The sequence below is a fragment of the Clinocottus analis genome, unplaced genomic scaffold, assembly GCF_023055335.1.
Source record: "Clinocottus analis isolate CAN_PGR_092001 unplaced genomic scaffold, fCliAna1.0.p SCAF_14, whole genome shotgun sequence".
Taxonomy (NCBI): Eukaryota; Metazoa; Chordata; class Actinopteri; order Perciformes; family Cottidae; genus Clinocottus; species Clinocottus analis.
This window is the reverse complement of record NW_027175865.1, coordinates 2,435,374-2,451,790: the sequence shown is the minus strand read 5'-3', so window position 1 is coordinate 2,451,790 and position 16,417 is coordinate 2,435,374. Positions and strand designations below refer to the sequence as shown.

The window sequence follows — 16,417 nt, the reverse complement described above, 5'->3', positions numbered from 1 at the left end:
TGCAGCTTTAACACATGAAGCAAAGACTTCTATACAACCAGAGGAGTCGCCCCCTGGTGGTCAGGAGAGAGAATGCAGCTTTAACACATGAAACATAGACTTCTATACAACCAGAGGAGTCGCCCCCTGGTGGTCAGGAGAGAGAATGCAGCTTTAACACATGAAGCAAAGACTTCTATACAACCAGAGGAGTCGCCCCCTGGTGGTCAGGAGAGAGAATGCAGCTTTAACACATGAAGCGTAGACTTCTATACAACCAGAGGAGTCGCCCCCTGGTGGTCAGGAGAGAGAATGCAGCTTTAACACATGAAGCGTAGACTTCTATACAACCAGAGAAGTCCCCCCTCTGGTGGTCAGGAGAGAGAATGCAGCTTTAACACATGAAGCATGGACTTCTATACAACCAGAGGAGTCGCCCCCTAGTGGTCAGGAGAGAGAATGCAGCTTTAACACATGAAACATAGACTTCTATACAACCAGAGGAGTCGCCCCCTGGTGGTCAGGAGAGAGAATGCAGCTTTAACACATGAAGCGTAGACTTCTATACAACCAGAGGAGTCGCCCCCTGGTGGTCAGGAGAGAGAATGCAGCTTTAACACATGAAGAATAGGTCTCAATACATAGTGTGTCAAATAAAGTCTGCCAAAAAAATACCAGGATGTTTTCGGTCACATTTTGCAGTATGTTTCTGGCCATTCTGACCCACAATCCTTAGCGAAAGGGTCAAAGTTCGAGGTGCCATGTTTACTATGATGAAGCAGCGTGTCCCAGTTGAACGCCTGCTGCCTGCAACAGTGTGTACTCGGTCAGGGCAGCCCCAAAGAGCGACACAATACAACGACTCTGCACACCTCTTGTCGTCCTTGATGATCCAGGCGCTGGCCTCGGGGTCTACAGACGAGTGCAGCTGGCCCTCCAGGATCGAAGGGAAGCCCCGGACCCCGAGCCGGATGCGGTCCGCGGTCAGCCTGAACTGCACCTCCTCTTTGGTGACGCCCTCGGGCATGCGCACGCTCGCCGTGACGTCCTCCGCCGTCTGCTGCCAGAAGTAAATGGGATCTGAGAGGGAGAGGAACGGCAACGGCGGTTACAGTCATACATAAAACATCTGACGCGCCGCAGGAGTCGAAGGGGGAATTACTTCTGAGTATTCGGCGACGCCGCAGATGAGGAGACTATTAAAATAAACGAATTACAATCCCGGTGGGCAGCGCCAGGAGGGCCGAGCTCGCGGTGGAGCTATTAAGCCCGACGCTCGCCCCGCAAATTGACATTTTCAACTGCGCAGAAATATCCTGTCAGGCCTCAACGTCTTTTGATTTTGATTAGCTGCTTAAGTAATTCACTTCAATCACGCTTTTACAGATCACAAGTGACAGCTCGGCAGCGGATCCGAGAGGTTTTTTATTTGCTGGTGAGAATCGTGCCTCAAACCCTGTTTTTGGTAGTGCGACGTTAAGCTATGGGAGCCAAGGCTAAAAAACGCGCTAGCTGAGAGTTCATCTAAAACAACGCCTGATTTCTGTGCCTCAACTTCTTCTGTTTTTGATTAGCTGCTTAAGAAATTCACTTCAATCACGCTTTTTCCAGATCACAACTGACCGCTGGGCAGCGGATCCGAGAGGTTTTTATTCGCGTTCATCTGCCGGTGAGAACCGAGCCTCAAAACCTCTGTTTTCGGTAGTGCAACGTTAAGCTATGGGAGCTATCGGCTAAGAAACGCGCTAGCTGAGAGTTCATCTAAAACAACGGCTGATTTATATGCCGTTTCATTAAAAAAAAAAAGGATTTCACAACATTGTTCTGGTGAATAATGCCATTTAAAGCAACTGCTCTTACTTGAATAAAGAATAAAAAAATCGGGCATCAATAAAGTAGAGCCGTGATAATCCATCATGAAACATTTATTTGATTTTTGATCCAGATCCAGACGTAAAAACATAATGTCCTAATAATTCAAACATTAGGCAGCACTGGAGAAGAGTAAGAGCCCAGCAGGTTACACATAGGAAGAGTGTGACTGCTTGGCAATGAACCAGGAGAAACTTTGTTTTTCACAGTGTAATAAGTTACAGCTACGCCTGATTTAAAACACTGAATTCGTTCAGGCCTCGGCTCTCAGCCGCGTCCTCTAAACCGAACATGACGGCTGCTTTTCCGCTTCTTCTGAACGAGTCTGTTTCCCACCGTTGTCCAACATTGTTAAGAAGACAATGTTCCCTACTTCCTCTGACTCAGCGCCTCCGCTGGCCTCCTGTGATCCGTCACCGAACCCTTTTATTAGTCCTCAGTGATGAAACCTTTACCGCGCCGCGCGCCATAAAGTCGTCAAAGAGATAGAGTCGCCTCTTAAGTATTGCTGAGGGGTGTCGAACGAGGCCGAGCCGCCTCTCCTCCTTTAACCTCTCTCTTCACCGTCCACGGACGCTCGATGAAAATGACTTTGCCTGCTAAGTACATCGTTATGAAAAAGGAAGACGACGGGAACAACCTCGCAGCCTTGAGTTTGAATTGCTTCTTTCAGATGTTGTTCACAGACAAAGATTTTAATTTTCGTTCCAGATTCACATTTTCCTTTTTTCTCGTGACAGGTGAAAAGCTTCCTCCTCTCTGTGATGCAGCGGAGAGACGAAACACAGTGACACGCCGTCACTGAACAGTCCAACCGCCGGGAAACTCAACTCAGAAAGTACTGCTGGGTGTCAGGAACCAGAGAGGAAGATCCTATTCATCACACTCACTCACATAAACGAGTATATACACATAATATAGTGTAATATTATTAATAACAAAGGGTTGGAGATTAATACTTTATCTTTATCCGAATATTTCCTTGTAATTCTACGTTAATGCAAATACATTTCCCAATATTGTCCATTTTACTGCTTAAAATATATTTAGACATTTAAAAATCTTTTTTTTTGTTGCTCAAAAATGTACAAATAGAGAAGAAAACTAAATGATTCAAGCTGTTAGCTCGACAGCTGTCACTAACAGTAGCCATGATGGTTTTGCACGTTCATTTTCTGCAAAAACAAATACTTATTACTAGCTTTAATACCTTACATAGTTAGTACATTTAGCTAATAATACTTATATAGTATTTTTTACATTGTTGTATTGATGCTTTCACTAAATGATTTGATCGTTTCATGTCAATGACTTTAGAAGTGAGTTCTTCTATTCTGAATAATGTCAATGAAAGAACATTATTGATGCTTTGAGACAAACTTTGATAAATTAAATAAAAACAATAACTGTGGGGGATGTTTTTATATTTTGATAAGGCTAAAAGGTGGAAGCTATGCCATGTGATTCACACACAACACTCCTATAGAGGAAGCCCTGTGCCAGAACTGTCGTGGAAAACACACTCGCCGTGCGATTACCACTAAAGCCTGAGCACCAAAATTGGTCCAATTAGGACGCTCCGAACCAACAGACCGGCGCCGTAACCTGGCGGGGACGCGAGAAACCGAGACGTGTTCGTTATCACCTTTTGTTGCCGACGACTAAATCCATAAAGAGGCTGATGAGAAGGGGAGAGGGGAGCTGCCAACATCCTTCACTTCCCTCCCCACTCCTCCAGTGAACTTCTCTGTTGTTCAAGCTGATTAAGACACACATGACGCTAACGTTGCACCGCAGCCATCCACGCAGAAGTGACCCAGAGACTTGGCATTATTATATATTCATAAGCATTGTTCAGACACTTCATTTTTCGCTCCACAGTATCTGTACCACATGCATACGTGCACATCATCTCCATCAGCGCTGCATCCAGTGACCTCCGTCTCTCTCCTCCTGCCTTTGCATTCTCCTCTCTCATCACTTTCAAGCCTCTTTGAAGATGCCTCCCCTCTTGACACCTAATCCACTTCTTCCACTCTGGAAAGGAGAGCGCTGATAAAAGGAAAGGCTAAAAAAAAGCGGCCATCATTCTGCTTCTGCACCATCAACACACACACACACACACACACACACACACACACACACACACACACACACACACACCCCTGTCTCCTGTCACCTGTGTTTTTTCTTTAATGAATCTTTTGAAGAAGGGGTTGGCTAGTTGTCCGTGTTTTAAAGCCGTCAGTAGAACAGGAAAAGGAATGAAACCAGTTGGATATGAACGTCTGGTTTAGCTGAAAAACAGGATGTTTTGAGACTTTCAAAAGGCTATCTGTACGATATTCGGGGCAGACATTTTCTCTCTAAAGATACTCTGACTTCATGCTCTGCTGATGCCACTGTCCCTCTGTCAAAAGCTCTGATTCCTACACGCACAGTTAGCTCATCGGTTGTCTGCTCGCTCTTTACCCCGTTTCAAGTATTTATGCTAAGCTAAGCTATCCTTCTCCGGACTTTACCCTGTTGATATTTATTGTACAGGCATGTGGGGTATCAATCTTCTCATCAAAGTCTCGGCAAGAAAGTGAAATCATTCCAGCCTGTAAATTGTGAGAACGTGCTACTTTTTTACCTCTGTTGGAGTTTTTCACTGTAGACGATCCATTTGGGCTCAAGAACGGTGTATTTTTGACATTGGACACAAACCATATAACGGTTATATCAATCGTAGGCCTGGACATGAATCCCCTAATTCTTGGCTGACCAGACTGAACGCTGCTAATGATGGAAGAGCGATTATGGCGAGGCTTTCACAGGCGAACAACGGCGGAACAAGCGGCAATAAACGGCCTGGAAATGCATCCAAAGAAGAGGCAGATTACCAGATCTGACGGACAGCAATGATTGGAAATATTCTGCTGCCTGCTCAAGTGTTTCTATGGCTACAACCCAGCTGGTCAGCGCAGTGCCTCTTAAAAGTGACACCATGTGATCTGTGGAGGGAGGCCAGGCGGCAGAGTGCAGATGATGTTTGTGTCTCACTTTGTTTCAACGGTTTCACAGACTGTGATCTCCACCAGAGGGGAGAAAAGGAAAGTTTCTCGCTATAAATAGACTCAATGCCAAACCACGTCAAACCCTCTTTCAGTGTCTGAACAGACCGATGTGATATCACGACTTCTTCTTCTTCTTCTTCTTCTTCTTCACAAAAATCTATCTACAAAGAGAGCCGGGCGCTGAAAATTAATTGTGGCATTGAGTTGTTTTATTTGCTAGAATTGGACTGGAAAAAAAATATATCAAAGAAGTGATTTCAGCGTAACACACAGGGGAGTGAGATTGCACTACTTATTGGTTTAGGCTCATTGTGCGTCAGGTCACCTTGTTGGTGCATTTTGATAATGTAGCAGCCCATAATAACCCCAAGGTTTTTATTGCTAACGCTTCAACTGGATTTTCTTGCTATGGCACACATTATACCTGTGAGTGAGGCATTTTGCATCCCTTTTAAAAGGTTATTTCACAATTAATCCTATGTCCTAATGTCTTTGTTAACCACCCTCTAACCCAGTAGTTCTCAAACTTTTTCTGTCAATGTTCGGGCCTCACCGCCCCGACAACGTTGAAAAGAAATGGTCCAACTTTCTGCTTTTTTAATTAATAGATTAAAGAAAATGGAAATCCCTTTAAAGTAAACCAGATTGCTCCATCTGACAAAACATGTTCAATCACTTTGTTAAAACAATGCAAATAAAGGTATATATGTGCAAAGAATAACTCATATTTGGCAAAAAAAAAGATGACCAAGGAAGCCGGTTGAATCCCTGTTTTCTCCCCATAGTTTCAGGTTGAAGTGTCCTTGAGCAAGGCACTGAAGCCCCAGAGCTTCACAGCAGCACAAAGCTCCTTAATTACTAAGGATGGTACAATGCAGAGAATAACTCCTCCACTGTGGGATTAATAAATATGGAAGCCCATTTCCGCCACACACACAAAAGAAAATTAGGAGCAAAAAAATTTAAAATGAACACAGAAAAAAAAATAAAAAAAATAAAAATTAGGACCAAAAAAAAAATAAAAATAAAAATTAGGACCAAAAAAAAAATTTTGGGAAAAAATACGGAAAAAAAATGAAAAAAGATCTTTTTGGTCCTCATGTTTTATTTTTTTTTATCCTTTTTTTTTTTTTTTTTGAGGAAATGGGCTTTCATAAATAAAGGATTGTTAAAAATTTTTTTTTTTTTTTTTTTTTTTAGAATCTGCATTCCCCCGGCGCCCCACCTGTAATACCTCCGCGCCCCACTAGAGGGTCGCGCCCCACAGTTGGAGTGCCTTAATCCTTACAATGGAGTAGCACTGATGCACATAAAAAGGCTTTCTACGTGTCTGATACCTGGTCGAGGGGATAAACCTGTCTGAATCCTGTAATAACCGTTTTTTCCCAGCAGCACCTCTGAACCCACCTGTCTTCTCCACCTCCGTGGGCTCCGGGCGTGGCCGCTCCACAGGGCGGCCGTCCACATGCGTGAAGGAGAACGGTTTGTCGGAGGCCACCATCAGGCCCTTCCCCTGCGGCTCCACCGCGGCGTAGTGAGGCACCGACTTCCCCGTGAGGACCCTCCTCTTCTTCACCTCGTACGTCTTCTCCTGACCTGCCAGGTGGAAACCGAACGCAGAAGGTGTGAAGCAATCACGTCCGGCGTTACACTCTGACACGTTTCATGTGTTTTACTGGACTCCCGAGAGTTACGGTTATTTCCGTCAACGGCGGAGGAAAGTGGAATATCCGATCTCTTCTTCCGCCAGACATTAGCTCTTTGAACTAAACATAATACTTTGGACTCGTGGTTACGGTTTTTATTTTTATTTTTTGGTGCCATACACTCGTATAATGTGTACTCTGAACACTTGTGATCACTTTAATTCATCTCCTGGTGCAATATCCGGTACGTTTAAGTACTTTTACACACATTTTTTATCCCATCTGTATATTTAATATTCTTCTTACTGTTTTTTTTATTACTGTTTATTTACATTACTTGATTTTTATCTTTATTTACTTGTGAGCAATGCTGCTGTAATCCTATAATTTCCTCACTGAGGGACTAATAAAGGATTATCTTATAGCAATAATTAGACAATAGTATATAATTGTATATGCATTTCTTCTGTATTTTTTGTATTGATCGTTCATTTGACACCTGGCTTTAATCCACAGTGCTGTGACTCATCTGATCTCTACAATATCTCACACTGGGAAAAGCTTTGAAGTCCATCAATAGGCAGCTTATTATTATTATAGAGTCCATACTGCAATGCAACTAAAAGGAGATTCAGGCTGTTTAATTACTTTTTTTTTAAATCATCTTTTAGTCTTCAAACAAATTGTTTGGACCATCACAACATTTAAGCCTTGCGCATCACTTTTTACCGGCGTTTAAATGTTTGTCTTAATATTTTATTAACAGTCTTCTGTTAAAATAAGTAAATAAATCTTTCAACCAACTCTGGTTGTGATCATAATTACCAAATATTTTTGAATTTTCATAACGGTAACACTTTAAATGCCATACTGTTGTTATGAAGGAAAAACAAACTAAATAAAATATTGCATTATTTTCCCCCCAGTCTGGAACATGAGAATAATTAGCGATAAGATTCAGTTTTCTGTCGTTAAAGCTGTCTAAATATAGCGTACTCTTTTATTAATGCTGATCTACCTCGTGCCTTTAATACCTTGCATTGAATCTACGACTAAGTTCATTTTGGAGAAACACGTTTCCTCTCTTCAGGGATATTCTGAAAAAAATTGTGACGCGAGATGAAAAGTGAATCACTGACAAAATATAGATTGAGTCAAACATGGAGACACTAAACAAACATTACAGGAGAAAGGAGTCGTCTTTAAATCCATCTTGATGAGGAAGGGACTCTCCGGAGGCCTCGTCTGGGTTTTATCATCAATCTCTGCATCACGCGTCTGTTTTTCTTCCTCAATGTGTGCCAAGAACTTTAATGAAACTTCTTCTTGCCAATGTTTGATTTAGAGTACGCTAATCTCATCTGGGAGCATAAAATAATTACAGCGCATTAATGGCGGCGCGTGACTAACCTCCGACTGTGAGCTGATTAACAAAGAACTGTGTCGTCTGCTGGCTGGGAATATCAAGAACGTGGAAACGACATAACAGCCTTGAAATTTCGCTCTGAATTCAGACCTAATTACGTACGACACACTCGTCTCCACTTCGTGCTCGATTACTGAAATTGATGAGCGGCCGGCCGGGCGGCCGGGCGGCCGGGCGGGCGGCGGCCCACGGACACCCACCGTGTCCTGCGGCGCCGGCGACCGAGATCCACTCCAGAGACACCGAGTACCCGCTCCCCTTGGTCTCCTCGGGGTCCTTCTGGATGCGCAGCAGCAGGACCTCCACGACGTGGACGCCGTCCCGGACGTGCGAGACGCTGTGGAGGACGGTGAACGGCTCCCCGGTGTCCTCGCTGAACAGCGGCTGTGGGAACACACGGCCAACAAGTGAACATCACGTCACACTACAACACATTTTAATGAATACGAGACACAGCGCGGGCAGAAGCAGCCGGCGGCTGGAGCATCGAGCGCTACGTTTTCATAGAAGTGAGAGCAGACTGTGCAAGTGTGGTAATCTGGATATCGGGGTCGTCCTTCAATCAGAGGATCGGTGGTTCGATCCCCGGCCCCGCTAGCCCATGTCGATGTGTCCTTGAGCAAGACACTTAACCTTAAATTGCTCCCGTAGCCGCGCCTATGGAGTATGAATGGTTAATAATCCTGATGTGGCACCTTGCATGGTGGCTCCTCCCACCAGTGTGTGAATGGGTGAATGATGTCATGTAGTGTTAAAGCGCTTTGGGTGGTCGGAAGACTAGAAAAGCGCTGTACAAATACGGATCCATTTACCATTTCACAATATATTCCTCTGACTATCTGAACTAATATTACAATAACTATTCAGTATTCAAAGGAATCAGATGTTTGTTACTCGTTCCAAATTCCTGCTGTGAATCCAAAATCTTTGGGGTTTGACGCTTTTAACAATCGTCGGTTGCAGCCCAACACTTTGTGTTTACACCTCCTGACCGGCCGCAACCTGTTTTACTTTGGTCCCTTGGAATAAGCTCGAGTGGCTACTCGACATTAGGCGGCGGTGCATCGGCGCGGCAGGCCGCTGAAATAAGAAAAAGGGAACATCTATCTTCAAGGGGCCGAAGTGCTGTTTTCGCACATCAAATTATACACATTTAATGAGCGGGGGTGATTGTTTACGATGTCGCCGGCAACTGTGTTCGAGGCTAATTTGATCAGGAAATGAGTTCTGGGTAACCTCTCGGCTGGCGCGCTACCCGCAAGGCTGTGGGGAAATTAAAAGGGAAGGCCCAGACGCAGGCGAGCGTAACAGGACATGTCATAATGCAGGACACATGAGACGGCCATGCGCTGCCTGCACTTCTCAACGCGAGGCTTGGTTCATTCTGACATCAATAGATATTGTTTATATTGATATTTCCACCTTGAAATTCGCCGTGCATACGGTTCTGTACATTCTATGCACTGTTATCCCAACTAGTTATTATATATTCTCTATAATAAAACTGCATCACACACAGCGGGTTAAAGGAAAAGGCTAGCATGGTGATCTCTTATCCGTTATTTCCGGCTACTTTCGGACTTCCAGACGCTCCTCAATCAGGAGTAAACATTGCATTATTTGGGGATTATTCTCAGCCGGAGATGAATGCGAGGCCGTTTATCAAGTCGTGGATCGAGAGAAGCTTTGTGATTCTTCAACACAACAGGTCGACTAGTGCTGCAGGGAGGAAGAGCGAAGAGCAGCGACCACAGAAGAGGACTTCTATTGTGAAGAACTTTTGCGAAATGAAATGTTTTTGTCCACCGCTTCACAGCGACGCCTTTGTCCAATAAACATTTATCTGATCAACAACTGCTGCAGTCGGGATTTAAAAGTCACTCTGAGACGACAAGCGTCGCCACAGACGGCTCGCAGGAACACGCTTCAACTTATTGTCATTCATGCGGTTTATTTCTCATTTTTTCCTACTTTATTAAAGAGGTAGAGAGATAGAGAGATAGATAGATAGATAGACAGACAGACAGACAGACAGACAGATAGAGTATGGTGTTCAGTCTTTGTTGCTGCACTTCTACTCAGTCACCAATAGAGGTCAACAAAAGGTCATGGATTAGCTGCCGCCCCTTTACTCCCACGTTGTAATTTAGTTTTTTATCACTTATGCTCATTATTACATCTGACTTCATGCAGTATCTTGGATATTTTTTATGCTACGGTTTTAGTATTAATTTTAACCTAATTTATTTAGGGTTTATTTATTATTATTGGTTCCTTTATCTTATCTTTCTTATGTCCTTGTCAATCATTTGTAAAGCACTTTGAATGATTGGATGAGTTTGCTGTATAATTGATATAATGAGTGCGAGACAACATTGCAACATATACACTTAATATCCCATCGAAGATGTCTATAATAATGAAAATATCTCTGTGTGTTGCCAGCCAGCTGCTGCACTTACTTCCCACTTGGCATGGGCGCTGTCTCCCCTCTTGCCGGTGCGGAGGAGGTAGAGTCGGCCGGCGCCGTCGGAGAGCGCCGCCCAGGTGGCCGAGGTGAGGCTGAGGGAGGCGCAGAGACGATGCTCCTTCTGGCCGGAGTCAGCGGGGAGACGGTAGACCTCTCTCGGCTTCCCCAGCGCGGTGTCCTGGACTCACAACGCAACACCCAGTGAGACACAACACAGGCAGACAGAACCGATCAACACCAACCTCACCTGTGTGGGGGTCGTTCACATCAGCAGGTGCATGAGAGGAAACTAACGATGAACTCACGGGGCTCAAGTTTGTATTTTATATGAAACTTTTTATACGACACTCTCTTTTTCTTGGCATCTCCTACATCTCTGAATCCTGTTTTCTTGATTAAACAAGACATAATATTAAATGGAAATGTCATCAAATAGTGAAAAAGTGATCGTTCCAATTCCTCAAAGCCCTGCAAACGACTTGTTTTGGCCATTAATCCGTCCAAAACCTAATTAATTTACTGTCATAATATTTCAAAGAAAAGCAGCAGATCTAATTATTCGAGAAGAAGGAATCAGAACAAAACGTCGGCTTATATTAGCTGGAAAGGTGACTCGGTTATCAGAAAGGTTGACATGTGATTGTGTCCATCCACTTATTGTTTCAGCACAAGTGGTGGAGGAAAGCGTCAGGAACAAAATGTATTTTGTCCCTTAATTGAAGGGTTGAACTTGTGTGACGTTAGCGAACTACAAAACTGCCTTCTGCAGTCCAGTCATGACCCACAAAGACAGAAACAGACACACTTAATTAGAGGAAGCTTTGACCACAAAGGCCACTGCTTCCTTACTGAATAGGGCACTTTAATCCCATAAGAACATCCGGCATAAAGACACACAGCAACGCAGGATTTTTAATGTCCTTCCTGCTCAAAAGCCACATGACAGTATCTTTAACACTGGATCTGAATAACATAAAAACAACGTGGAACTCATCGAAGAGAGGAAACCGTCATGTGACTTGGGATTCAGAGCCTCATTAGTGATAGATGGATGGATCTGCCAGCGCCTGAGGATCAATTACTCATTGCTATATATAAATATATAAATAAATATATTGATAGCTGATGCACCTTTGAGACCATTTTCAGCCTGTACCGCCTCTGTGCAAAAGTGCACAAGGAAACTTTTGTCAGGGACGATAATTACAGCCTGATGATGATTGTAATTAGAATTTGAGCCGCACATTTTCATAAAAAGGGCGATTTAATGATGCCACTGAAAGACTCGCAGGATTACAGCCTGACGAGCGTCATTCAGGCCTCCTATTATCTCTAATCACGGTCAATGATGAAAAGAAGTCTCCGCTGAAAGGTCTCCGGGCTCATTTGCCTCGTCGCCTCTTAAGATCTTGGTTTTGAGTAACGAAAACCTGGATCGGCACCTTGAGTCAATTACGTAATCGCACGAGGATTCATCCAAAAGCTTACGCGCTGATTCGTACGACGGACGGAGGGAAAAACTTCCGCCGTGAACACTGACACTCTCGCTGCCTCTCTAATGGCCTCTAATTGAGCTTAAACAAGGAGAACAGCTTGGAAGATTTCCAAACATTTTCTCCTGAGAGCCCAACAGAAATGAAACGTGGGCCGACGCTGCCGTCGCACGAGTATTTGGTCACCACCTGCTGGTGTGTCAGGTGCATTAAAGTCCATTCAGCTGTCACAACATCAGAATCACAACCGTTGTGTGTGACATGAGCAGTAAACACACAGGGATTAGCCTAGGAGGAGGAGGAGGGGTGATGGGGCTTACCAGGGTGACGGTGAGGCCGAGCACCCGTCCTTTGCAGTCCACAAACAAAACGCTGTCTTGGTACCACGGGTCCAGGTGGAGGTAGTTGTACATGCCGAAAGCACGCATGTGTTCCAGGGTGTACTGAGTGTCCTTCAGCTTCACTTCCTCCACATCTGCAGGAAAAAGGCAAAAAACACGTTTGCACATTAATGAGACACAGAGGGTCTCTATATCAACACGGCCTTCATCTCAGAGTTAGTCAACACCAGGTCTGTGACTACGAGGTGGCAGATTGTGACACTGCTGGGAATTTTTGTAGGAAAAAAAACACCCAGTAAGAGAAGCTTGTTTATTCCTGCACTGTATTATGACTCATAGACGCACATGTCTGCTGCTGCGGCCGCAAGAAACATTCTTTCATTGTCTCCTTTCATGTCCTGACTGAGATTTCTTCACTCAAACTTTTTCACTTTGGTATTTTCTGTGTGTTTTATAATATTGGCACGCAAGCAAAAGCAAGTAATTTCTGCCAAATGCAATTAAAATAGTTGATGCATAGCCTCCTCCACAAACTATATCTTGCCACTTGCTCCTCGCTGTGTTTTTAAGTTCATTTTGCCAAGTGCATTTTCTTATCTTGTGTGTTTTTTAATGCTGTGTGGTGAACATAAAGGACATTTTGTCCACATTATAGACAAGATAGATTCCTCCCTGAATAGCAATGCTTTCAGTAGACAGCTAAATAGATCAAGTTGTGTTTGTGTATTTATGCAAACATAGTTGTCATACATCCTCATAACTGAAACCAATATGTATCTATGTATAAGTGCATAATCTAATAATTATATTTGACTTAAATTTACATTAAAATCTGATAAAATGGCCCAAAAAACAAAACAGGTATTTGGCAATTTCTGCATGTTTTAACTTGACGTATTTACAGATTTAACCATATACCATCATATTATTTTAAATGGGCACTGTATTAGAGTTTAAACATATTGAATTAACTTAAATTACATGTGAGAACAACGGATACATAAATAGCTTTTGGAGCATGTGGACACACCAGTGACCAGTGTGCATGTATTTTCTATTGCACATGGGGGTTTCTAGTCAAGAAACAGAATTTATTCTTTTTGCATTACCACCGGTTGGGAACGACGTAGACACCATTGTTTAGCCTGTGACTCCTTATGCATATTGTTGATCTATTGATGGAGCACAATAGTAAAAAGTGTGTCCAGCCCTGCACTAACTTATAGTGAGAGAGCTAAACTGCTGCCACACTCCACTCAGCCACGAACTGCATGACATAATTATTATTAAATTATTAGCAGCCCACTAATTCAAACGACTCTTCCCGGGTACATGTGTGAGCTAACAGCTTAAAGCTCCAGTGTGCATAAGAGCTAGCACACTTGCTAACTGTACTGCAGGTTAAGTTCCTCTCACCAGCATCCAGCTCAACGCTGTACGTCGGTATGGCGTCCAGAGATAACCTGTAACTTTCAAAGCCGGGGTCCAACAGCTCTCTATTGACCTTCAAGGAATAATTTGACGCAGCCATGTCTTTTCTTTCTTTTTTTAAACGGGATAGGCTTGTCCACAAGTTGGTGGGATGCAATAAAGATGCTGTGGAAGTCGCACGTTTCCTGTTATGAGTCGCTACCCGGAGCCATTTCTCCGACGGACACGAGCGGTTCGTGTGCTCATGGGAGGTTGAGTTCTTGTATTTTCTCTGAAAGCGTTTTTAATACATGTTTGAATACATGTCGAATTCGTGTGAAGATAAAGTACGATATATCAAACGTTATTTTTTATTATTTTTCCATCAGCGATATTGTCGGTTTGTGTGCGAATTAAGGCCCGCCAAAGCGGAACCTTTGCATCTTTATCGTTTCCAGTCGGCACGTTTGTGTGAAGGAACCGTGTGTTCCCCCAGCTGATCCATCTCGACAAAATAAAAAAGGGGAAAAAAAAGAAACGGTAACGTCTACCTGATAGCTAGCAAAATAAACCTTTTCTTCCAGTAGCTACTTTCCCCCGAAGCAGCTGAATCCAACCGGAAGCTGCTACCGCTCGCGTGCGCTTTGCGACAGACCATGAGCAAAGACTCCCAGATGAGGGCTGCAATAAACCAGAAGCTGATAGAAATGGGGGAACGGGAGCGGTGAGTGGAGCTTTTTACTCTCCGTGCGATTGTGTGGTCGTGAAATGTTGTTGTACGGACGGCGGTCGTCCTTCAATGTCCACTGACTGCAAAATGTGTGGCCGCAGGTTGAAGGAGCTGCTCAGGGCGAAGCTGGTGGAGTGCGGGTGGAAGGATCAGCTGAAGGCACACTGCAAAGGCAAGTCGGACGAGGGTCTGTGCGTGGTATTAACGGGGCTTCCTCGGACCCTGGCTTCACTGATTCCTTCTTGTGTGCAGATGTGATCAAAGAAAAGGGTCTGGAGCACGTCACGGTGGAGGATCTGGTCACAGAAGTCACACCAAAAGGCAGAGGTGCGTTTACATGCGGACATCTAGCTGGCTTTCTGCTGCAGAACACAAAAAAACACTCAGTCAAACTTTGTTAAACCCACTGAAATGTATTTGTAGCGCTCATAACGTATAAATTAAGATATGTTTTATTCATCCCACACAGAGAGACGTTCAATGAGATGTAACGTTACAACCAGGACACTGTAAAGTTACACACGTGACCTTTAATGTCGATGAAACATTTGAGAACATCAGGTGCTTAATTAATAGACTAATTACTATTAAAACATGACAAGAAGATATTTCCATTTGGTGCAATAGTGCAGTCGTAAGCCTTCGTGAATATAATATTCTGTAGCTTTAAATAAAACATTTTCTGCAGACAAACAGACTTTGATTATGTTTGTTAACTTAAAACTTGAGTTTTAAAAAACCTACTTGATCTGAAATTATTTCAACTGTATTATTATTTCAACTTTAAAGCTTAATTTTAAAAAATCTACTAAATGAGGGTGACTCGGTCAAAGTACTGGCGGTTCTATTTAACGCCTGCTTTATTGTTGCGAGGTTCAAACTCTACAATTAAACACATTTAAAAATAAATAAATAAAGTCTTTGGTCAGCTGTTTACTGCAGTTGGCTCCACATCTGGTTAGTTTGCATCTGGCATGCTCCTGAACAGGAGATTGTTCTCACTCAATAAAAGTGGATCAGCGCTGTTCATCAGTTAAAAAGTACTGACATCTTTTATTTTATTCATCATTTTATTCATTTACAATTGCGCAAACATCGCATTGTGGCGACGAGATTATGTTTTCACATAATCACATCGCCACAATCTCTTTAAAGCCGATCTTCACCGACACCAAGCGCTGCGCTGTGCACACAAACAGCACGCGTGTGTGTGTGTGTGTTTACACTGTGTGGTAATAATGAGTCATTGTGTGACTCACGGTGTTGTTTTGAACTGCATTTTACACAAAGTAGATTCAGCAAACGCACCTTTTTATAAAGCGGTCAACAACATCACAGCCAGTGGCAGCATCTACTGGACCTTCTGAAAGTGTAGTGCTGTGTGTGTGTGTGTGTGTGTGTGTGTGTGTGTTGCTCCCTGACCTCCTCCTCCTTCTCCCCATGCAGCACTGGTACCGGACAGCGTGAAGAAAGAGCTGCTGCAGAGAATCCGAGCTTTTCTAGCTCAGCACGCGACCTTGTGAAAGGGACGGTCGCCGTCTAGACATTTTCTTTTTCTTTTTTTTTTTTTTTTTTTTTTTTACACTCACAATTCAAATCCAAAACTGATGTTTGTTCTCATTGTGAGCGACGCTCAAGTGTTATTTTTTTATTTGATTTTTGTATGTGTTTTCATATTGATTTTAGTTTGTTATGCAGCAGTTTTGGAAAACAAAAACAAATAAAGTCATGCCTATTTTTGGTCATTGGGGGTGCTGATATTTTCTTTACTGCTGCTGAAGACCCGTTCGATGATGTCATTTTCTTCCCCTTTCAAGTGTGTTTCTCCGCCGACGGCTTTTCTTTCCTTTAACAAAAGAAACCTGGTGGTTCTGCTCATTAGGACGTTATGTGGGGAGACATTTTCCCCGAAATGACTCATCCTTCTTATTTCAAAGAGCTTAATAGTTGCGTCATTTAAAAATCGCTTCCTCCAGATAGAAAAACACACA

The 16,417-nt window shown here is 43.4% G+C and overlaps 2 protein-coding genes across 2 annotated transcripts in view; one reads left to right on the top strand and one right to left on the bottom strand.

Annotated features, from left to right (window-relative positions):
* Window positions 1–13,891, bottom strand: part of nudcd1 (NudC domain containing 1) — a 29,634-nt gene extending 15,743 nt beyond the window's left edge. The window contains exons 1-6 of the mRNA XM_068575756.1: window positions 13,703–13,891; window positions 12,266–12,420; window positions 10,445–10,630; window positions 8,183–8,366; window positions 6,318–6,506; window positions 852–1,059 (exon numbers count right to left, since the gene is read on the bottom strand). Of these exons, the coding sequence (XP_068431857.1) occupies window positions 852–1,059; window positions 6,318–6,506; window positions 8,183–8,366; window positions 10,445–10,630; window positions 12,266–12,420; window positions 13,703–13,817 (1,037 nt within the window). The 5' untranslated portion in view covers window positions 13,818–13,891. The remainder of the gene's footprint in view (window positions 1–851; window positions 1,060–6,317; window positions 6,507–8,182; window positions 8,367–10,444; window positions 10,631–12,265; window positions 12,421–13,702) is intronic.
* Window positions 13,892–14,165: 274 nt separating this feature from the next.
* Window positions 14,166–16,004, top strand: LOC137784940 (transcription and mRNA export factor ENY2-2). The gene is made up of 4 exons (XM_068575937.1): window positions 14,166–14,420; window positions 14,528–14,598; window positions 14,679–14,753; window positions 15,873–16,004. The coding sequence occupies exons 1-4, from the start codon at window positions 14,353–14,355 to the stop codon at window positions 15,947–15,949; spliced, it is 291 nt and encodes a 96-aa protein (XP_068432038.1). The 5' UTR covers window positions 14,166–14,352; the 3' UTR covers window positions 15,950–16,004.
* The last annotated feature ends 413 nt before the right edge of the window (window positions 16,005–16,417 follow it).